At 37.2% G+C, this 23,740-nt stretch overlaps 1 protein-coding gene across 4 annotated transcripts in view; it reads right to left on the reverse strand.

The window, feature by feature from the left end:
* FAF1 (Fas associated factor 1) overlaps nt 1–23,740 on the reverse strand; it is a 495,227-nt gene that overhangs the window by 99,817 nt on the left and 371,670 nt on the right. For all 4 annotated transcript variants that reach the window (XM_021922862.2, XM_031668481.1, XM_021922837.2 and 1 more), the window contains one exon: nt 22,016–22,170. In XM_021922862.2, the coding sequence (XP_021778554.2) occupies nt 22,016–22,170 (155 nt within the window). The remainder of the gene's footprint in view (nt 1–22,015; nt 22,171–23,740) is intronic.

Below are 23,740 nucleotides of genomic sequence, written 5' to 3' on the forward strand. Positions count from 1 at the left end.
CACCCGCCTCAGCCTCCCAAATTGCTGGGATTATACAGGTGTGAGCCACCATGACTGCCTAAAGCTATATTTAAAAAAAAGAAAAAAGAAAAAGAAATTTTTTTCACCTGTCAGATTCGTAAAGAAAAAAAAAACAAAACTGGCTTTGGCAAGGTTACAGTAAAACCAGGAAAAAGCCACTACTATACACTGTTAGTATAAGTGAAATTGAAACAATTCCTTCATGGGAAATTTGCCAATTAAAATTATAAATGCATACATACTCTTAACTAAGCATTTAGTCTATAGATGTATTTTCATGTGGAAATCACCTATGTACACAGTTACTGGATGTTTGTAACAGAATACTGGGTGTAATCCATCAATAATTGGATGCAGTAGCTCACACCAGTAATCCCAGCACTGTGGGAGGCCAAGGTGGGGGGAGGAAATTGCTTAAGCCCAGGAGCTGAAGACCAACCTGGATAACAAAGCGAGACCTGCCTCTACAAAAAATAAAAAAATCAGCTGGCATGGTGGCATATGCCTATAGTCCCAGCTACTTGGGAGGCTAGGGCAGAAGGATTGCTTGAGGCCAGGAGTTTGAGGTTACAGTGAGCCATGATCATGTCACTGCCCTCCAGCCTGGGCAACAGAGTGAGACCCTGTGTCTAAATCAATCAATCTTGGTTAAATAAAATTATAGAATATTATGGAATTTAAAGAGATACTACGTAGCCATTAAACAGATTTCTTTATTAACTGATATGGAATATCTTTATGAAGTAATGTTAGTGATAAAAGGAAGGTATTAAATTGTGTTTACCATTTGTGTAAAACTGGGGAAAAATAAATATATATTAATTTGGTTTCTTTTTTTTTTTTTTTTTTTTTTTGAGACAGTCTCGCTCTGTCGCCCAGGCTGGAGTACAGTGGTACAATCGTGGCTCACTGCAACCTTCGCCTCCTGGGTTCAAATGATTCTCCTGCCTCAGCTACCTGCGCAGCTGGGATTACAGGCACGCGCAACCACATCTGGCTAATTTTTGTATTTTTAGTAGAGACGGGGTTTCACCATGTTAGTCAGGTTGGTCTCGAACTCCTGACCTTGTGATCCGCCTCCCTCAGCCTCCCAAAGTGCTGAGATTACAGGCGTGAGCCACTGAGCCCGGCCATTAATTTGTTTATATACAAAATAAACCTCTGGATGGATAAACAAGGACATTGCCTCTGGTGAGGGTCACATAGATACAGGGTTAAGAAGGAGACTTTTTACTAGATACCTTTTTATGCCTTTGAATTTTGATTAATGTGAATGTGTTAGCCAATCATAAAACTGGTAAAAGAGCAAGTCCCTTACATGAAGAAAAACTGCATGTAATCCCAAACCTTTAACATTGTTAATCACATTTTTCTATTTTATATGAGTTTTCTGTTCAAATCTATCTTTTCTGCAGTGGTGTGATCTTGGCTCACTGCAACCTCTGCCTTGCGGGCTCAAGTGATCCTCCTACCTCAGCCTTTGAAGTAGCTGGGACTACAGGTAAGCACCACCATGCCCGGATAATTTTTGTATTTTTTTTGTAGAGATGGGTTTCACTGCATTGCCCAGACTCGTCTTGAACTCATGGGCTCAAGCAATCCACTGGCTTCAGCCTCCCAAAGTGCTGGCATTACAGGCATGAGCCACTACACCCCGACCTCAAATTTTTTTCTAAATGGACAGTATAATGCCTCACCATGCAAATGCACATATTGTATGCATGTTGGAGAACACAAACCAAAGGTAATTTTAAGAAAACACAGGATGAGATTTTGGGAGAATGTAACTTAAAAAAGCATATCTCATCTGCCTGAGGCTTCCTGTAATAGTAAACTGTTAAATTATCTCAATAGATTAGTAGACTTTTAAAAAGCCATGCAATTTTTTTTTTTTTTTCTTTTTTTCTTTTTGAGATGGAGTTTTGCTCTTGTTGCCCAGGCTGTAGTGCAATGGTGTGATCTCGGCTCACCTCAACCTCCACCTTCCAGGTTTAAGTGATTCTTCCGCCTCAGCCTCCCGAGTAGCTGGGATTACAGGCATGTGCCACCACGCCCGGCTAATTTTGTATTTTTAGTAGAGACAGAGTTTGTCCATGTTGGTCAGACTGGTCTCGAACTCCTGACCTCAGGTGATCTGCATGCCTCAGCCTCCCAAAGTGCTGGGATTACAGGTGTAAGCCACCGAGCCCAGCAAAAGCCATGTAATTTCTTAATCTTTCTCTTTGTTTCCATCTATAAATCACTCAAATGCAAAAGACTTTGAGGCACTGAAAGTTTAATAACAATGTCTAGCTAATTTATAGGAGACTAATTTATCCTAATTTTTTTGAGGAACAATAATCATAAATAATAATTGGCTTTTTCTTACCACTAAGAACATAAACATTTATTTTAAGAACTTGAAAATTTCTTAATAAAAAGGGTGTTTACTTTTTCTCAAGTGTTGATCCTAGACTCTTAGGAGGGATAATAGAGAACATCTAATTCAATCTCTTACCAAATGTAGAAATTTCTTCTGGAGTAATGTAAAGAAAAGATTAATTTTCCAGGGCGTGAATAAGAGAGCCAATTTATGTTTAATGCCATATAACATTTCTTCTGTGTTTTGTCTTTTATCAATAAATAAATATTTGTGAGGGCCCACCAAATACATGATGAGATAAGACATGGTTTTTGTCTTTAAATCAAGGCCTCCAAACAGTAAATGTAATCTAGTATATTACTGGGGTCTAGATTTAGTGGTTCAGATGAAGTGCTGGGGAAAATCAGAAAAAGGAATGGGTGCTTAGAAGTCAGGGACAACTTGATGATGTACTGTGCAACTCCTAGGACGGCTAGTAGAAGAAGAACCATCACTTACTCACCTCTGCATTCCTAGCACCTACTATATTTGTTGCATGAATGGGCCAATTCATGCTTCAATAACCTTTATCTTCACTATGACAATGTTGATTGTACAATCTTCCTTTTTCTCTTCCAACTACTTTTGAAATCAGTTTAATTCAAAGACAGTCAGTGTGAATAACTAAGTTTCAGGGCCCTTTTCACTGTGTTTCCACCTCCACAGGTCACTTGAACCCTCAAAATAAGCAGGTGTTGGTCCACAAGTATATGATTCTAAACTTACTGTCTGATTTTTAGCAAAGTGCACTTTTTATATAATTTCATCCTGTCTCCACCCACTGACTGAAAATGTGACTTAGAAAAGGTGTAAAATATCCAAATATTAATATATTAGAGAAATTAGGAATTACTGCAAGCAGCACAGTATTGTGGGAAGAACAAAGACTATGGAGTTGAACAAATCTGATTTTGTAAATTAGCTGTTTCTTTGGATAATTTAAGGGCCTCAGCTTTCTCATCTATAAAATGAAGATGATACCTACTCTTGGAATTGGTCTGTGGATTAATAAATACTACTCCTTTTTCTTTCTTTTTGTGTGCTTCAGAGTCAAAATTGGTTTTTCCACCCCCATCTCTCCAAATTAAGGATATGGTGAAATGTTTCCTAAAATAAGTTACAGCACCAATCTCAGACTCAGATCACTAAACAGGAAGTTATTCTTTACACCATGCTTGCCACTGTATTATACTGCTGCATAACTTCTAGAATATGCACCAACATCATTGGAAGATAATGTCCTATTCAGAGCAGAGATTTAAAGTATATGTATCTCTACTTTAAATCTATCTATATATTTAACATTGTCATGTTCTCTAATTTTTTCTAGCTGCCAAATTTAGAGACTTTGTTTTTGTTTTCGTTTTTGGATTTTTTTAAAGGGATAGGGTCTCACTCTGTTGCCCAGGCTGGTGTGCAGTGGCATGATCATAGCTCACTGAAGGCTTGAACTCCTGGGCTCAAGTGATCCTTCTGCTTCAGCCTCCCGAGTAGCTGGGACTACTACAGGCATGCACCACTGTGCCCAGCTAAGTTCTAAAAAAACAAAATTTAAGGCTGGGCATGGTGGCTCACGACTGTAATCCCAGGACTTTGGGAGGCTGAGGTGGGCGGATCACGAGGTCAGTTCAAGACCAGCCTGGCCAACACCGTGAAACCCCGTCTCTACTAAAAATACATAAAGTAGCCGGGCAGGATGGTGGGCGCCTGTAATCCCACTTACTCGGGAGGCTGAGACAGGAGAATTGCTTGAACCGGGGAGGTGGGGGTTACAGTGAGCTGAGATCTCACTATTGCACTTTAGCCTGGGTGACAAAGCCAGACTCCATCTCAAAATAAATAAATAAATAAAAATAAAAATAAGAGACACAGTCTTGTTATATTGCCCAGGCTGGTCACAAACTCCTGGGTTCAATGGATCCTTTTAAGTAACTGGGATTATAGGCATGAGCCACTGCGCCCAGCCAAATTTGGACACTTCGTGATTTTATCATTATATAAACTGTTTCAGCATCATTTATTTCAGGGTTGGTTGGTTTCTCTTGGAACCTTGACATTTACACATAATGTCCTTATGTATTTGAAAACAACTATCACCCTAGTGGATATAAAAATGTGGGAGTGCATGGCTGGGTGCTGTGGCTCACGCCTGTAATCCCAGCACTTTGGGAGGCCAAGGCGGGCGGATCATGAGGTCAGGAGATCAAGACCATTCTGGCTAACACAGTGAAACCCCGTCTCTACTAAAAATACAAAAAAATTAGCCGGTCGTGGTGGCAGGCGCCTGTAGTCCCAGCCACTTGGGAGTCTGAGGCAGGAGAATGGCGTGAACCCGGGAGGCGGAGCCTGCAGTGAGTCGAGATCCGCCACTGCACTCCAGCCTGGGCGACTGAGCGAGACTCCGGCTCAAAAAAAAAAAAAAAAAAATGTAGGAGTGCTTCAGTTGCAATCTCACCCACAGGAGGAAAGTCTTTAACAGATAAGTGACCAGGAAAACAGAATATTGGCATCTTAGTCACTCATCAAAGCTTTCAAGCAAGAGCTGATTGTAACCCAGCATTTATTATGGCTCACTTGAGACAGCTGATGTTTAACACAAAGAGTTGAATAGACAGGTTGACTGTGTAGGCTTTTCCTCTAAACTTTATATCTGTTATGAGTTAGGTAATCAAAAAGGAGTATTTAAGGATCACATCACCTAAACTCCCTAAAGAATTATCATTACTGAAAAAAAGATTAAATACAAAGCTCTCTGCTTTTACAAGGGATTTATATTTTAAAAATCTATTTAAAATAATCTGTCTTCTGCAAAACAACATAAGTTCATTGTCTATTACTTTTCCTATGGACTCTCAAATAAAATCATGCAACAAAATTCTCCCTTGACTTCAGTGTCAGGAAATCTTGAGAAGAACTATTATGATTCCATATGTCAGATGAGAACTGTAAATGATAAAATGTAAATGCTCTCAGGTGTATGATCTGGCACATAAGAGAAATACAATATATATATATGGAATGGACAGATGAAAAACTGATTATATGCCTATGACATTTCCTTTCTCTCCTTTACCTACTGGAATTCTAGAGCTAAACTTCAACTCAGGTTCTTATAAATATATCTATTTGCTACTTTTAATTGGTTTACATCTAATTTTATTTTTTATTTTCCTATTTTATATTGTATGTACAGAGATTATGAGATTATGTATAGAGATTGTATCAATTTTTTAAAGGAGGCAAACTGTAAATGCTAAATGGAAAAAACCCCAGACATATATACAGAGAGAATATAAGAGGAGCAAGAATTTTCCCAATTCAAGCACACTATATGGCACACAGTTATGGTACACAGTTTAATGGTATATAGTACACAGTATATGGTACACATATGGTACATATCTTAATAAATACTTTTTTGGATAAAGAAATGAATAGATGGTAGAATGAATGAGACAGTAAAAAGCTAAAATTAATGATAATGAAATAACTATCATGAGGAATCTGTGTCCTTAAAAACATGTAAATACCATGATTTTAAAATGTATAAACCAGTAAACTTGCTCACAGTACCCTATAAAACTTTAAAAATTCACTTAGAAAGATGGTTTATGAATAATTAGAATACAGTAGTGATGAACGGCAGGCAGCACAGGCCATTAGGAACACACTATTCCCAAAACTAACTGTGAGTTTCCTAGACTGAGAATGCATCAGCATTCCATAAGTTCTGACTATCTGGATTTCAGTAAGGCATATAAAAGGTGTTCCAAAAGATCCTTTAGATAAGATTTAGAAATACAGGATAAGGTAGATAAGTTCATTTGTCATCAGGAAATTGAATCTATAGAATGCTACCAAATTGAGACTAGTCTCAAATAGTTTACTAGCTGGCTTTGTCCTGTTAACATTTTCATAAATATCTGAGACAAATAAAATATTTACATGTAGATAAATGCACTGAGCACTTACTCTGTACCAGACTTTAAAATCAATCATCCCATTTAATTCTAATAACTCTCTGAGGAATGTAGTTTTATTTCCATTTCATGGTATGACAACTGCAGGCCAGGTGCGGTGGCTCATGCTCGTAATCCCAGCACTTTGGGTTGCCAACGTGGGCGGATCACCTGAGGTCAGGAGTTTGAGACCAGCCTGGCCAACATGGTGAAACCCCGTCTCTACTAAAAATACAAAAAAATTAGCCAGGCATGGTAGCGTGAGTTTGTAGTTCCAGCTACTCAGGAAGCTGAGGCAGGAGAATCACTTGAACCTGGGAGGTGGAGGTTGCAGTGAGCTGAGATTGTGCCACTGCAGTCCAGATCGGGCAACAGAGTGAGACTCTGTTTCAAAACAACAACAACAACAACAAAACAAACAAATAAAAAACTATAGCTAGAGGGTTTAAGCAACTCACCCACAGTCATTATGGTGGCCTAGTGGCATAACTACAATTCCAATCCTGGTCTGAATAAATCCAAAGCTCATTTATATTCTTAATCATCATGATGTTCTAAATTCTTATAACATAAACAAATAATTATTTAGCATTTTAATAAGAAACAAAAGTGGAAAAGATTGATATAACTCTTATCCTTATATAGCTTATATTCATTGGAAGAAATATAAAACAAATTTTAAAGTAAGCAAAAGTAATGGCTTATTATGGAAAGTTCTAGGAGGGTGCTATGAAAAAGAATGATGGTGAAGCCTTCTCTAGAAAGGTTAATCAGACCTTTCTGAAGGATATATAGACAGGACATAAAAATGGGCTAATTTCTATCTTTCTGATAACTTCTTTTATTCTCAAGCAACTAGTGGGGGAAGCTGGGAAGGGGAGGTAGAGAGGGAAATGATATATTTGGGGAATGAAGAGTAGTAAGAACTAGATATCTCATTCAGGCAAAGAAAACTAACTAGAGAATCCCAAATCCCAGTAGGCTTGCCCAGCATTATTGTGTGCTTATTTGAAGCTTGTGTTTATTTAAAAGAGAAAAAGAGAGAAAAAGGAGAAGAGAAGAGAAAAGACAGTGTGATTTTCTCTAGCTGTGTTCAACTGCAATACAGAAGGTGAACAGGTGGGTCCAACAAAATGAGTGTAACAGACAGTTTAAAGTATCACAAGGAAATTATAATGATGAACCTCAAAGTCTAAATAGGATGAGGAATATGAAAATTGGATATAGGAAAGCACAGATGGGATGTGAGAAAGATCAACAGATTGGAAGGCATGAGGAGATAAAAAAGTCTTTAGGACCAGTGATACTTGAACAAATAAACAGGAGTGGTAGGAAGTGGTGATCAGAGCCAGATGTTTGAAATCAAAATATATGAGGTGATATAGTTTCTATTAGTGACTCATCTAAATGTAAATACAAGGAAGAAGAAAAATTTTCTGGAGAACATGTCTAGGAACCGAGAGGATTATCAAGAATGATGACAGGAGTACAGATGATAAGGACTTAAGACTCATTTATGGGTGATAAAACTTGTGAAGGTCAACAGACAGAATCTGAACCCCAAACAATCTTGTCGATCAACTGCATTAGTAAAGAATGGCAGAAATCTGGTTTAGCATCAACTCAAGTTGGAAAACAACAATGGGGTTTTAGTTGATTCCCTGAGTTCAACAGAAGCCCACAATAAAATTTCAGAATAGAACTGTGCATAGCACCAGACAAACCTCCTCTAGAGCACTATGCTTGATCCTGGCACCTTCAGAAGGGGCTGAGCCTAGACACACTATCGTATGAAGAACAGTGAAAAGAACTAATTATATTTGGTAGGAAGAGGCAGGGAAAATAGGACTAATGAGAGCTAGGGTTACATTGATAAGAGGCTGTTATAATGCAATAGAGAAGTTAGGCTTATATCAGGTAACTGCAAAACCAGAACCAAAAAGGATAAAGTTGTAGAAGTTCTCTATAGAAGAAGCATTTTAGTAAAGACGTTTCCAGTTTTTAGAGCAGCTAAAAAAAAAAAAAAGCTATCTTTCGAAGCTTTCATTTCCTTGTCTTGGCAATATTTAAGCACAGGCTGGAGCAACATCAGCTAAGCATGTTATAGAAAAAAAGGCCTGAGTGGCCACAAGTTGTACTGCTAAGGACATGTCTAAACCCTAACGCTAAGATTGGGTGAATTTCACGTTTATTTGTTCCTTGACCAAAAGGTCCATGGACTTCCGTTATACCTCCTGCAGGACTTTGCATACTAGATGGTTATCTAATACATTTCTGTTGCTGAATCATTCAGCATGGCAAGATCATGGGAAAAAAAACATTACGTGGTAGAAAAGCACAGGTAGCATTGAGATTTATATCTGGTATAGCCATTGCAGTGACCTCACAGAACCTCTCTGAGACACAGTTTCCTCATATGTGAGATGGGATCTTGCTATTTACCCTGCAGAATTGTGGAAAAGATTAAATTTTATATATATATATATATATATATATATATATATAGAGAGAGAGAGAGAGAGAGAGAGAGAGAGAGAGAGTGTTAAATTCACACATTTATATAGTGTCTGACAATATAATTAATTAAGAAGGTACTTAATTAATTGTTGTAGTTGTCATTATGTAGTTTGGATTTTTAAAAAGCAGTACGATAGTCTTGCTTTTAGCTACTGATAAACTTTTAACAGATATTCTTTGTTACAAAACGAAAGAGGTAGAAAATTACTGTCGTCTTCTTCACTACACCTCACTAAAATCACTCTGATCAGATTATCACAAACTGGTAAGGGTAGCATGCTTATGCTATAATCTGATATATTATATCGAACTTCACCAAAATTTATTTTTCAAATGAACCCTTGCTTACCTCACATTTTTCTACTGAAAACAATTGTATCCAAGTCAGAATATTACAGACAAAGGTCTCAGGTCAAATAGGTGAGTCACCCTCTTTTTATGGATGAAAAAGATCTGGAAATGTTACACTACTTGTCTAATATCATCTTGTTTTTCATATTTCCAGCCTGACTGAGCCTTACTTCTTAATTGCTCTACATTCTATGATGACTGACATCTGTCTGTCTGCATAAACAATGAGAAAACAGTTGTATTGAAAATTGTACTTTCTATGAGCCCAGGAGACCAGCCTGAGCAACATGGTGAAACCCGTCTCTACAAAAAATAAAAAAAAATAAAAAAAAAATAAAATACTAGTACAAAACAAATTAGCTAGGTATGGTGGCATGAGCCTGTAGTCCCAGCTACTTCAGTCAGGAGGCTGAAGTGAGAGGATCACTTGAGCCCAGGTGGTCGAGGTTGCAGTGAGTCGAGATTGTGCCACTGCACTCCAGCACGGGTGACAGACTGAGACACACACACACACACCCCAGGACCCTGACACACACACATGCTCCAAAATAAAACCCAAAAGCTTCTAAAAAGCTTCTGCATAGCAAAAGAATGGGAGAAAATACATCTGACAAAGGATTATTATCAAGAATCTACAAGGAACTCAAACAAGTCATCCAGAAAAAAACAATCCCATTAAAAAGTGGAGAAACAACATGAACAGACATTTTTCAAAAGAAGATATACAAATGGCCAATAAACATGAAATAATGCTCAATATCCCTAATCATAGGGAAATGCAAATTAAAACCACAAGATACCACCTTACACCAGTCAGAACAGCCATTATTAAAAAGTCAAAGAATAACAGATGTTGACACAGATGCAGTGAAAAGGAACTCTCATACACTGTTGGTGGGAATGTAAATTATGAAAAACAGTATTCAGATTCCTCTAAGAACTAAAAGTAGATCTACCATTCGATCCAGCGATCCCACTACTGAGTACCCAAAGGAAAAAAAGGTCATATCAAAAAGATACCTGCATGCATATGTTTATTGCAGCACAATTCACAATGGTTAAGATATGGAACCAACCTAAGTACCCATTAACCAATGACTGGATAAAGAAAATGTGGTAATGGCCAGGCGCGGTGGCTCACACCTGTAATCCTAGTACTTTAGGAGGCCGAGGTGAGCGGATCACCAGGTCAGGAGATGAAGACCACGGTGAAAACCCGTCTCTAAAAAAATACAAAAAATTAGCCGGGCGTGGTGGTGGGCGCCTGTAGTCCCAGCTACTCGGGAGGCTGAGGCAGGAGAATGGCGTGAACCCAGGAGGCGGAGCTTGCAGTGAGCCGAGATTGCGCCACTGCACTCCAGCCTGGGCGACACAACGAGACTTCATCTCAAAAAAAAAAAAAAAAAAAAAAAAAAAAAAGTGGTATGTATACGTATGGTATGTGTATAGATACATGGTGTGTATATATATATGGTATGTGTATATATTATATATACAGTGTGTGTGTGTATATATATATAATGTGTGTATATATAATGGAATACAACTCAGCTATAAAACAAGAATAAGGTCTTCTGCAACAACTTGGATGAAACTGAAGGTCATCATGTTCTCACTTACAAGTGGAAGCTAACTATGGTTATGCAGGGGCCTATAGAGAGGTATAATGGACACTGAAGACTCAGATGGGGGAAAGTAGGAAGGAGGTAAGGAATGAAAAATTACCTATTGGGTACAATGTACATTATTTGAAAGACAGGTATACTACAAACCCAGATTTCAACACTATACAATTCATCCATGTAACTAAAAACCACTTGTACCCCTAAATCTATTGAAATTTAAAAAGAAAATTGGTCAGGCACAGTGGCTTATACCTGTAACCTCAGCACTTTGGGAGGCGGAGGTGAACAGATTGCATGAGCTCAGGAATTTGAGACCAGCCTTGGCAAGATGATGAGACCCTATCTCTACAAAAATATACAAAAATTAGCTGGATGTGGTGGTGTGCACCTGTAGTCCTGGCTACTTGGGAGGCTGAGGTGGGAGGACTGCTTGAGCCTAGCAGGTTGAGGCTGCAGTAAGCTGAGACTGTGCCACTGCATTCCAGCCTAGGCACCAGAGCAAGATCCCTGTCTCAAAAATAAAATAAAATAAAATAAAATAAAATAAAATAAAATAAAATAAAATAAAATAGAAAATCAGTTTTCTTTAAGAACAGCAACTGACACATTTTAATGTATACAGGTCTGCTTCAAGAACTAACAAGTTAATACATAGCTTTCCTAATAGCCACATAATAAAATGTGTTGTTGAGACAGTAAATTATTTGAGAGCTGCTCAGAGAATCGAGTAGCTCATTTATTACTGGGACTGGGCAATGTAATTTCTCAGATTTGAGGTATGGCAATCAAGGCTTTTTTATTTTTCACATGACCTTGCCTCATCCCTTCCTTAGCTGAGATGTGTAGAAAAGTATTTGCTGAAAAGGACTTTCTTGGTGCTGATCATGTATTGAGGGAAAAAAAAGCACATAAAAGCAATCTATTTAGGATTCTTAAACTGTTGCTGTAGCTACAGACTGAGTTAGTCAACAGTAGATAAACTGTCAAATGGCTTTTAAAAAGTCTTTATAGTTAACTCTGTTCTGAATAATACAAAACTATCTGTCACTCCTCTACTACCATAATGCTATTAAGTACAAAGACACAAACATATTCTTGAGGAAAGGACACGAAATCCATTCTTTAATAATTACCTGAACACATTAGAAACAGGATTCCACCCTACTCTCCAATTCCAGACTAACAGAAACTTTCCTTTTTTTGGTGGTATATTTGGCAGATTAGAACATTAAGATTTTTGGGCTTTAAAATATCTTTTGGCATCTATGTAGACTGACAAGCAAACACTGTAAAATATGTCAGAGGAACCAAATTACTTATGTGGTTTTATGTTACTGAACTAACATGTTTCTTTTATAATTTCTCTGACTGTTTTACTATCAGTATTTATAGAAGAGGAGAAATGTGCTATGAATTTCAATGGCATAGGGGATATGATTTAGTAAAAAGTCTGCTAAAATATCATCAATATAAAAATTATTAATGAGAGCAGTTAAGGAAACAAATCTTTTCAGACCTTTTTAATTTCAGGCAAGAAGAAAAGCAAAATACATGATGGCATATATATAAGATATTTCACTTCATAAATATTCATTCATTCATTCATTCATTCACATACAGGGTCTTGCTCTTTTGCCTAGGCTGGAGTGCAGTGGTGCAGTCTTGGCTCACTGCAACCTCCGCTTCCCAGGCTCAAGCACCCTTCCAAGTAGCTGGGACTATAGGCATATGCCACCATGCCCGGCTAGTTTTTTATATTTTTAGTAGAGACAGGGTTTCACTATGTTGGCCAGGCTGGTCTTGAACTCCTTGCCTTAAGTGATCCGCCTGCCTCAGTCTCCCAAAGCACTGGGATTAAAGGTGTGAGCCGCCGCACCCAGCCCAAATATCTTATTTTTAGAATAAGATATTTATCTTATTTTTAGAATAAGATATTTATCTTATTTTTGGAATTTGTTTCATTCGATTACTCATGTTTTATATCAATATAAAAACTGTATGTTCTAAAATACAAGCATAACCAGCTATTGGGAGTAACTATTTGCATATGACTACACATGAGTACACTGGTGGGGGTGGGGGTACAGGTTACAGAATGGGGAAGGATTCAGCAACAGATCACAAACAGGGAAAGGTCTGGAATTAACCTCAAACTTCATCTTGAGACAGTGATGATTCTTTTAATTCTGTGACTCTCATAATCAAGATACCTAGAATATTCAAAGAATATTCAAAACACAGAGTAATCGGGAGATGACCAAGGAGAACACCAACAGACTTATAAGAAAGATCTAGTGCATGAGAAAAATAGAATTTGACAGAAACTTAAAATGTTATTATTTTGGAATGGCTTGCCAATAATACCACCTTTGTATCTCAGCTTCTGACAACAGTTTTCACAGGCTATTTATTGACAGCTGTATCTGAGTTAAATGCATATTTCCTGAATAGCATTAATTAGATTAGTGCAGAGGAAAATGGGCTTTTTTAAAAAACAAATGCTTTGATTCAAATACAATGCATGTGCAACCAGGCAGTTGTAACTATAGTACTAGGTAGGAGTGTGGGAAGTATCCAAATCAGAGTAAAAAAGGCTCATAAACTGGTAATTTTAAATTATCTCAAAGAACATTTTTAAAAGGATAATCTATTTTGGCCAGGCGAGTTGGCTCATGCCTGTAATCCCAGCACTTTGAGAGGCCGATGCAGGCGGATCACCTGAGGTCAGGGGTTCGAGATCAGCCTGACCAACAAGGTGAAACCCCATCTCTACTAAAAATACAAAAATTAGCCAGGTGTGGTGGCAAGCACCTGTAGTCCCAGCTACTTGGGAGGCTGAGACAGGAGAATTGCTTGAACCCAGGAGGCAGAGTTTGCAGTGAGCCAAGATCATGCCAATGCACCACAGCCTAGGTGACAGAGCGAGCGAGACTCCGTCTCAAAAAAAAAAAAAAAAAAAAAAGGATAATCTGTTTTAAAAAAAGAATGTTGAATGTACTATAAAGAGTTTAGCCATCAACTACATAGAGACTGGCTTGTTCTCAATTGTAAGAGGCCATCACTTTTATCCATTCCCCCTTTCCTTTCCTTTCAGTACTATTAGGAAACTATTCACAAGTGTACCCTTGGACAATGCTGAGCAGTAATTATGACTTGCTGACAAAGAGATATGAACAATTACTGAGCCCATTTTGAAACCCTACACTAATAAAGTCATTAGATGCTGCCCTAGCCATGATCTCTCTAAAAGCTTCTGAAGTTACAAGAACACACGGCATTGTTTGCAGGGACAATTGCTGCTGGCAGAACGCAAACCTTGAGTTAAACCATGCTGCAAATTGATCTTGACATTCTGTTAAGACCGCCACTAAAAATCAAAAGCAGAAGAGAAAAGGAGAAAATGAGTGGGTAGGATGTAATCATGGAACAGGAGGGGGTTCCTCCTCACCTTCTCTCCTCCCTCTTCACAAAACAAACCACGGAGAAAATGACAGACTCTCCTGGTGTTTTGGAACCTTCATTTTAAAGCATTAATTAAGCCCTTGACCTGGGATATTTAGGATGGAAATACACTTCCTTTAAAAGTACTGGAAGGAAAATGTTGCACAAAGGGAATAAAGAAGTTTAGGGAAAATTATATGGAAATCTGGCATGAAGGTGCTCCTGAAGTCTTAGTACCCTGACCACAACATGTTCATCTGTTTTATCAGCTACCTCTGCAGAATCCATATTTGTACCTAGGGTAGCAGCTGGAAATTAATACTCCTGTGTCTCCCATGCAGACTCCACACCTGGGCTATATCTGCAGGATCAAATGGAAGTATAGGGTTAGAGTAACATGGTCAGCAAGGCTTCAGCCAGGCATGAACCACTGAGTAGTTTGGAATTAAGGGTAAGCCACTGTGAATATGGCTAATTACTGAGATGGAAAGTACATGTGAAGACAGCTTACTGATAATAAGTGCTTTAAGTCAATTAACTCTTGCCAAAGATTAAGTAATGTGGAAAACTATCACTTGAATATTAAGCCTAACAAGTACCTGTCAGCACAACAGCGGAAGTTTGCAGTGACCTGAAATACCACACCCAAGGGCATTAAGTTCAAAAGCTAATGCTGACAGGCACAGAATTCTGTCTGTGAATATTGGTATTAAATGTGTGTACAAAATTTAATACAATGCTATGTATATTTTATATGCAACCTGTATAACCCAAGCACTACTGGCAACTCCTGTGGAACTGTTTACAACTACTCTGAACACTGCTTAGAAATAGTGTGCAATGCCTGATTTAACACTTAGTAGCATGTACACTGATATGCAAAACATTTTCATCTCAGGTACTTACATAAGCAATTCATTTTCCAGCACTCATAGCTAGCTGATTACCCAGTTGGCACTATTCCAGTGAAATTCAAATGTTTGATTCTAAGTGTTCTAAAATTAGATAATCTAAACCAGCACCTATATTTGCTTTGTGGACCCTCCTATGCAGAACAAGAGATACCCGCTAACCCACTTACTGGTTAATACTGGCGGTTCACTGAGTCACATATGTGATGTGGCTTTCCTTGATGAAGCAACTTCAGCTAAGAATCCACAGCTCAGCCTGGAGGGCACAGCCTTTATGGAGGGACACATTAATACTCACTGTGCTGGTGCTTTACATAGTACTATTTATGGTTAATTCTGATGGTGTTCTAATAGAACATGTCTGAATGCTTGGTCTCTTCCACCATGTAGCCAGTCTAGCACTCTGGGCCTGGGGACAGGTTTATAATCAATTCTCCCACCATTGTAGAAGGTTCAGTACCATCCCAGAATGGCCCAACTTGTGAGACCAATTACTTCTGGGGTATCACAGAGGCTTGGTGAAGTCTGGGGAAGAAACTCTGGAACCAGGATGAACTCATCTGGGTTGGAATTCAAGCCACTTTCCAGATGGCCTGGGAGCACCTGAGGCACATGGGCATACACCATCATATTCTGAGACCCTACAATGCCAGCAGTAGACCAAGTATCCAATCTGAACATTTAAAATTCATTCTGTAAGGAGAATGAAGGTTTTAGTACCATATATTAGTACCATTAGTGGCTACAGGGGAAGATCACACAATTAGAGGAATGTAGCTGCATTTCCAATGTTCTTGCCATTACCCAAATTGGTACTCTCTTGTTATTTTTCAATAAGCCTATTAGAGATTATTTGTTTATTATCAATATAGTACTTACTCTTTAAAAGGTAATTATGGCTAGGTGCAGTGGCTCATGCCTATAATCCCAGCACTTTGGGAGGCCGAGGTGGGTGGATCATGAGGTCAGGAGTTTGAGACCAGCCTGGCCAATATGGTGAAACCCCGTCTCTACTAAAAATACAAAAATTAGCCAAGCATGGTGGCATGCACCTGTAGTCCCACCTACTCGGAAGGCTGAGGTGGAAGAATTGCTTGAACCTGGCAGGTGGAGGTTGCAGTGAGCTGAGATTGCACTACTGCACTCCAGCCTGGGTGACAGAGCGAGACACCATCTAGGACGGACGGATGGAAGGAAGGAAGGAAGAGAGGAAGGAAGGAAGGGAGGGAGGAAGGGAGGGAGGGAGCGAGGGAAGGAGGAAGGAAGGAAGGAAGGAAGGAAGGAAGGAAGGAACGAACGAACGAACGAACGAACGAACGAACGAACGAACGAACTTGTGTAAAGCAATGGAATTACAGACACAGCTCCCTCAGGGAGCTGACAACCTAGCAGGGAGATAGACAGTGACCATACAATGTAATGAGTGCTATTAGTACAAGTTAGTATAGATACATTATGGGAGCATACAGAATATGCATTTTAACCCTGATTGAGGCAAGAGAAGGATGGGGAGAGGCAAGGCTTCCTGGAAGTGATACCTGTCCTGAATTTTAAGAAATTATTCTTTCATAGCTAAGCACTCATTCATTAAGAATACATTGTACTAACAATATTTTTATTGTATTAGTTAAATCTATGATGGTTTTCTACATGATACATATCCAAAGAATATCTTAACCCTGCTTCACTGTCTGCTTGTAGACATATGCCAATGCTAGGATGAATCATTAACAAAAAAACTTCTTTGGATTTGTCCATGCTGGCTGGTTGACCTTAATTCTCAATCTGGTTCAGATTATAGAGGATTATATTAGCTGGCCAGCTCTCTCTATTCCTTCTCTCCTCAATTATTTCAACCACTGATCCTTTGTTCCCCATACATAATTATGAGGTTTTAAACACCAATGCCCTTTAGTAAAGAGTAGTCAAATCTGCTACCCAAAAGACTAGGAATGCTACTATGGTAATATAAAATCTTTAAATAGAAAAGAGTAAAGTTCTAACTTCATGTTTCTGTATGTCATCTCTTTCAAATCCCTCTTTGACCCCCTTGGGTACAGCAAGTCAGTATAAAGTTCATCTATACTCCTAAAGTACCTTATACATACCTCATATTATATATTAGCTCTTATGTCTGTTTTGCCTACTAGACTATGAGTGTTTTGAGGGTTAGGATTGTGTCTTGTTCCACCTTTCATTCTCAGATGACACACCATTCCTGGTTCATATTATTCAGTGTTATTCAATGAACAAACATAACAAACACAGTTGGTCTTCTGCATCTGTGGGTTCTGCATCTGTTGATTAAACTAGCCAAGTATCAAAAATATTCAGAAAAATATTGTGTCTATACTGAACATGTACACTTTTTTCTTGTCTTTCTTACCTAAACAATACAGTATAACAACTATTTACATAGCACTTACATTGTATTAGGTATTATAAGTAATCTAGAGATGACTTAACGCAGATGGGAGGATGTGCATGGTTTATATGCAAATACTATGCCATTTTCTATCAGGGACTTGAGTATCTGTGGATTTTGGTATCTGTAGGAGGTCCTGGAACCAATCCTGCATAACTATGAAGTGATTTACAAGATCTTCTTGTTTACTGTTACCTATCTGTTTTTAGCTCTTTCTTTTACAGGTAAATCCTACTATTTCCATCAGAATTACTGGTCAAACCAATATTTCAGAAATTAGAACAGGGCATGGTGTCACACGCCTCTACTTCAGCTACTTGCAAGGCTGAGACAGGAGGATTGCTTGAGGCCAGGAGTTTCAGGCTGCAGTGCACTATGATTATGCACTCCAGCCAGGGCAACATAACGAGACCCTGTCTCTTCAAAAAAAAGAAATTATACCTTTAGCACTTCTCAAGACTACCAAGGGCTTCCTGTCATTGTTTTAAGAATGGCTCTGAAATCCAACTAGACATCGTGGCCCAGAAGACTGTAGAATATTTTCCAAGGAAAAAACCTCCTATTTAGATATGCAATATTGAAATTATAAGCAACATTCTTAGATGGAAATAAATGCATATATTTATTTGCTAAATGCTTTCTGAGTTTCTTTTTCCTAGAATTTAAAAAAGTGCCTTGTTTACTGAAACCAACAAAACGAATAAGCCCTTCCAGGAGATCACATTTTAGTAGGGGAGATGATAGACATTAATCATTACAGCTAAAGTTTCATGTCTCAGTTCATATTTGGAATGTTCTAAGATCAACTTAAGAATTATTCCAACATATTTTATACACAGTGGGCTGGAAAATCTAAGTATTCAACTAAGAATGAAGGTTATTAGAATCATTTAAGAGGTGTAAAAATCCAAATCATCAACATCACAGGGGTTATGACATTTTATAGAAGTGTTTCTTTTTTTATTCCAATTTTTAGAGAAATTAGGAAATTTAATTTATAATAGCAAGTGATACTCATATTCTGGTGACTTCACCAAAGCATTCACTTAGTTTTATATCCTTCACTTATCTCCTACACACATGAGAGAGCCATAGTAAACTGTGACTAAAGAACTAATGCCTCTATAGGCTTAATCAGAGTAATCCTTAAGCAAAAGTATATCTGCTTGGCAAGTCTCTTCCTATCTTGGATATCAACATCCTCAGCTATAACATCAGGTGGTAGTCCTAGAAAACCACTAAGAAAACATCCAAATAGCTTACAGGTCCAGGACTCTCTAAATTTTTATGGCCAGTGTGAACTAGGTTAACCAGATATGGGACCAGGCAAGTTATTAACCAGGAATTTATTTCCAAACTTACATCTATCATAAAAAAGTAACAGTTAAAAGGAAACCCACAACAACAAACTTACTTGTGATGCCTAGAAATCTCTTCTGTATTTCCAGATATTAATATGTCCCCATTTCAGCTTACAATATGCAAATGATGGCATAATACCTTTTGACATGTACCCCATGGATCAACAAATATTAGTGTAAGCAGTCATCTACCGAATCGAGAGTGAAAGCTTGAGGTTTGTTACTCAAAGTTAAAAGCATCTAATGAGTGACACAATCAGTTTTCATGATAAACACCTCTGGATAAATGTGGTGTAAAAATCCAAGAAAGATAATACAGTAGGAAACCCAATTAGACAATTTTATTTTGACGAATCTACGATATGATAGGTGGCAAGAAAATTGTGGTTAAGTTAAACCCCCTTTTCTTTTTTTGAGACAGAGTCTCGCTCTGTCGCCCAGGCTGGAGTGCGGTGGCGCGATCTCAGCTCACTGCAAGCTCCGCCTCCGGGTTCACGCCATTCTCCTGCCTCAGCCTCCCGAGTAGCTGGGACTACAGGGGCCCGCCACCATGCCCGGCTAATTTTCTTTTTTGTATTTTTGGTAGAGACGGGGTTTCACCGTGTTAGCCAGGATGGTCTTCATCTCCTGACCTCGTGATCCGCCCGCCTGGGCCTCCCAAAGTGCTAGGATTACAGGCGTGAGCCACCATGCCCGGCCTAAACCCTTTTTTTGAGCAATAAACCAGCCTAATCAATTATCTTACAGTTTCATATGTCAAAGTCAATCCCCTTTTTGGGAATATGTCATTCTAATGAATTTTCACCTTGTGTTTATAAAATGTGTATTTTCCCATTTGCCTTAACGGTAATAATGATGGATCAAAAGTAGCTATGTAATTTTATTTGTTACTTTATTTTTTTATTACTTGCTTTTAAATTTTCTGATATTTTAAAAAAACTTTTATGTCTGGAGGGTACATGTGAAGGTTTGTTACATAGGTAAATTGGTGTCATGGGTATTTGTTTTACAGATAATTTCATCAATCAGGTATTAAACTCAGTACCCAGTGATTATCTTTTGTTACTCTAAAATAGAGAAATATGATACCTTTTACATTTGTAATGTGGACAGAACTATTAATAGATTTTGAATAAGTATGTCAAGTATCTTAAATTATAGAAATCATCCCATTCCCCTATTGCCCCATTTGTGGTTCCTATAAATGTTTATTAAATTGAATTCCTAGATGTTCCTATTTTCAATCTTTAATATTACCTTTTACAAATTTTCATGACAGATACTTAATTCAAAATGTAGATTGAAATATCCTATCATACTTAATAGTCAGTTCTGCAGTTCATTGAGAAATAGCTCTAAAGCCTTAAACAACACCTTTATTTAGTGTTTTTTAAAAAGTGTCATAAGGAGTTAATAGGACACAGCTGTACTGGCTCTTGCTAATAAGCAGCTTCTGTCGCTTTGGTCACCACAGGTGTCTCTGTAACCTGCAAACTCTTATTACTAGTGTATCAAAGTTGTGCTACTTAACAGACTTCTTTAGTAAAACATAACAAAGCAATTACATGGCTGTTGATTGCCAGTCATAAAAAAAAAAACCCTCAAACACTGTTTTTCAAAAGAAACTACACTGCAATTTTTTGTCATTGTAAAATAAAAGGAACTAAGGAATTAAATGGAGGACAGAACAAAATAACAGCAGGTAGCCCACTGAACTTAGCCACTACAGATGGTTTAGAAATAGTGTTTCCTTCTCCATCAAGTTGTGGATAAAAGGAAAGGAGGAGATTCCTTACTGCCAGTGAATGGCAAAAGATTTAGCCAAGTCTCCAGTCTCTGTATTTTGCCTCATGAAAGACCTTCGATGTGGCATTTTTATCTGTTTGTGGCACCGCTTTTCATCACCTTTAACTGAGTGTGAATAATAACCTGATTTAATTTAAACAAATACAGGTGCTAAAGATTCTTTATTTATGTATAACAGGGAACATTTCCAAGGCAAAACGAAGTCATCTCATGAAATTTCCTAACCATTTGCTTAAAGAAATGAAGTATTAGATTAGGAAATAGCTTCAACATTATTTTGCCTCACATTTAAGGAAAGAATCATGTTCTTTTCTGATTCAGATTAAATAAAACAAAGTGAATGATGACCAAAAATTCAGTAAGCCATAAAGTAACAAAAAGACAAATCAGATGGTTTCTAATTGTTCTATAATCGTTTAAATTAGGTAACTATAATATGCTTGCCTTGAAATGAATTAATTTAATCTCCCTGTTCATAAACCAGCAATCTGCGATTACGATTGTGTTAACACACCCAAAGTAGCATCATGGGATGTCATAGACACATGTGTAATTAAACATGATGAAATATATTTCAGATGGGAAACTGAAATAGGCAAAATATGAAGAATTGTTAATCACTTACAGATACTATGATTAACAAACTAAGTAAACTCATCCTGACAACTAGGAAAGGAATTTTTTTCCCTATTGAGAATATGGAAGTATTGTTGGCTGTGTGCAAAAGAATGTGTGCAATAAAGCGATTACATCAATTAGCATATGCTAGAGTTAAGCTATTACCAACTCCATTGGACTTGTGCAGAAAGTCCTGCCCTCTTCACTGAAGTTATTAAAAAATAAACTTACTACTAAGATTATATATTAGACTTGTTTTGCCTTTTCTGAACATCATTAAAAACATTAGTTTTCCCTAAAAGTTCAAAAACATATTAGAAATGTCTGTTGCATTGCAAAAATAAGATGAGAAATACATTTTTATTTTCAGGTTATGCTTGAATTTAAAAAGTTTTTATAAGTTAAGGTATATTTTCATAATTGCAAATAACTGCATGTGTTAGCTGCAATGAGCAGCTTTTGTCTAATAAAATGCAATGGTAGAGAGTTTAATGCTGAGGATGAAAAATGTTTATGATGATGACAAACACAATGATTTTTTTTTTTAATAGAAGCCCAACTTGTGAACAACAGTATTACCTTGCTCTGTTGGAGTCCTTTGTCAGATCCCAAGCCCAGGTTATAAAATTTTGACTCAGATAAGAAACAATGGATTCAGCACAAAGCATTTGTGAGCAGAAGACATTGGTTAATACACTTTCATCATGGTGGAGGTAGATAGCAAGAAGCTTTCTCTGAAAAGAGGAGAAAAATCTGATCAATTAAGATATCCACTAATGTAAGATTTCTTAAATTTTAGACAGGCATAATTAGTCTATGTGAACAGCAAAGACAAAAATTAAATGCTATTCCCTAAAAGAGTACTTTACATTGTGGAGTTCCTAAAGCATCTAAAATATCAAAAAATTTTACTTCCTTACACCTGAAAAAGGCTAGGATGATTATATCTAATTTTTCAGACTGCTATTGCAGATTTCTGTTAACATGTGCAAGCCTATCTCAAACGAAGTTGCAACAGAATTGTATTTTGCTTAAAGAAAATGGATTTACTATTCTTTTCATTTAATAGATATATGTAAAGAGAAATATTAACTTTGAACTGTTCAACAATACAGAGAAAAAAATTCATTAAAACAGAATGACAAAATTCCTCTTACATATTTTTTATGGTTTTAATCTGAACAATGGATAGTCTCTTCCATTTGAAAGGAAAAGGTCTGAAATGAAGTTTTCTTTTTGTTCTATAGATAATTTTAAAGTCCTTAATGTGTTCTCATATTAAGCCCTTATTTAACAGCATATAACATATAATTGCCATATGAAAAGATAGAAAAATATTCAGTTCACATGCATTCTTTCCAGTTTATATTTCAGAAAATATCCACTGTGGCTTTTCATATAGAAAATTATTATTTCCCTTTTGCCATAATAAAAGTTGCTTTCAATAAATGACTTGGTCTCTTAAATGTGTCTTCTGTCATAGTTGGATACTCAATGCAATAATTAAAACTAAAAACTGAAATTGAACAAGGTAATAAGTATAATAAAAACAATGGGTATAAGTAGCCATTGATGGTTTGCAACATGTTAGCTTTACCAACAATGATTATAATGATTAAAGAGCTTAAATTGTTGACTACCTTCTTGGTAGTCAGTTCTTGAAAGAACTGAGTTTAACAATACTCACAATTACCAGGGAAAGGAAAGATAAAATTTTATGGTAAAGACAACATACAAACCAATCTTTGAAATTCTGTCAAAGGAAAATTTCAGGGAAGCTTAGTATCTTTCCCTTTATGTTAAATAAGAATGTGATGACAGCAAATGAAAATCTGCTGTGTGGGATTCTGAAGAAAAGAAGGAAACTTACAGAAAAATATAAGGCTCATGCTGATGAAAGGCTAATGAAATCTGACGTTAGGAATTATCTCGATAAATAATCCAAATAATAGTAACAGTAATCATCATTAAAATTATTTCTTACAAAGGTAAACTTTATAATAGATGAGAGTAGCCACAGTTAGGTAGATTAAGATTCTAAAAGCATCTACTATGAATAGGAGACACTGTTACTTTCACAAACGTTATCTACTTTAATTTCCAGAATAAATCTTTAACATAGCATCCTTAACCCCATTAGCATATGAGGAAACTGAGGTTTAGAAAGCGGACTTGTTCCAAATGTCACAGCTAGTTAGTAAGTAATACGAGGACTGGCTCCCAGCTTGTCTAACTCCAAGTCCAAGTAAGTGTTTTTTCTCTGATACTACAGTGGTAGCAGGGAAATCAACCACACTGTAGTCA

This window comes from Papio anubis, chromosome 1 (assembly GCF_008728515.1).
Source record: "Papio anubis isolate 15944 chromosome 1, Panubis1.0, whole genome shotgun sequence".
Taxonomy (NCBI): domain Eukaryota; kingdom Metazoa; phylum Chordata; class Mammalia; order Primates; family Cercopithecidae; genus Papio; species Papio anubis.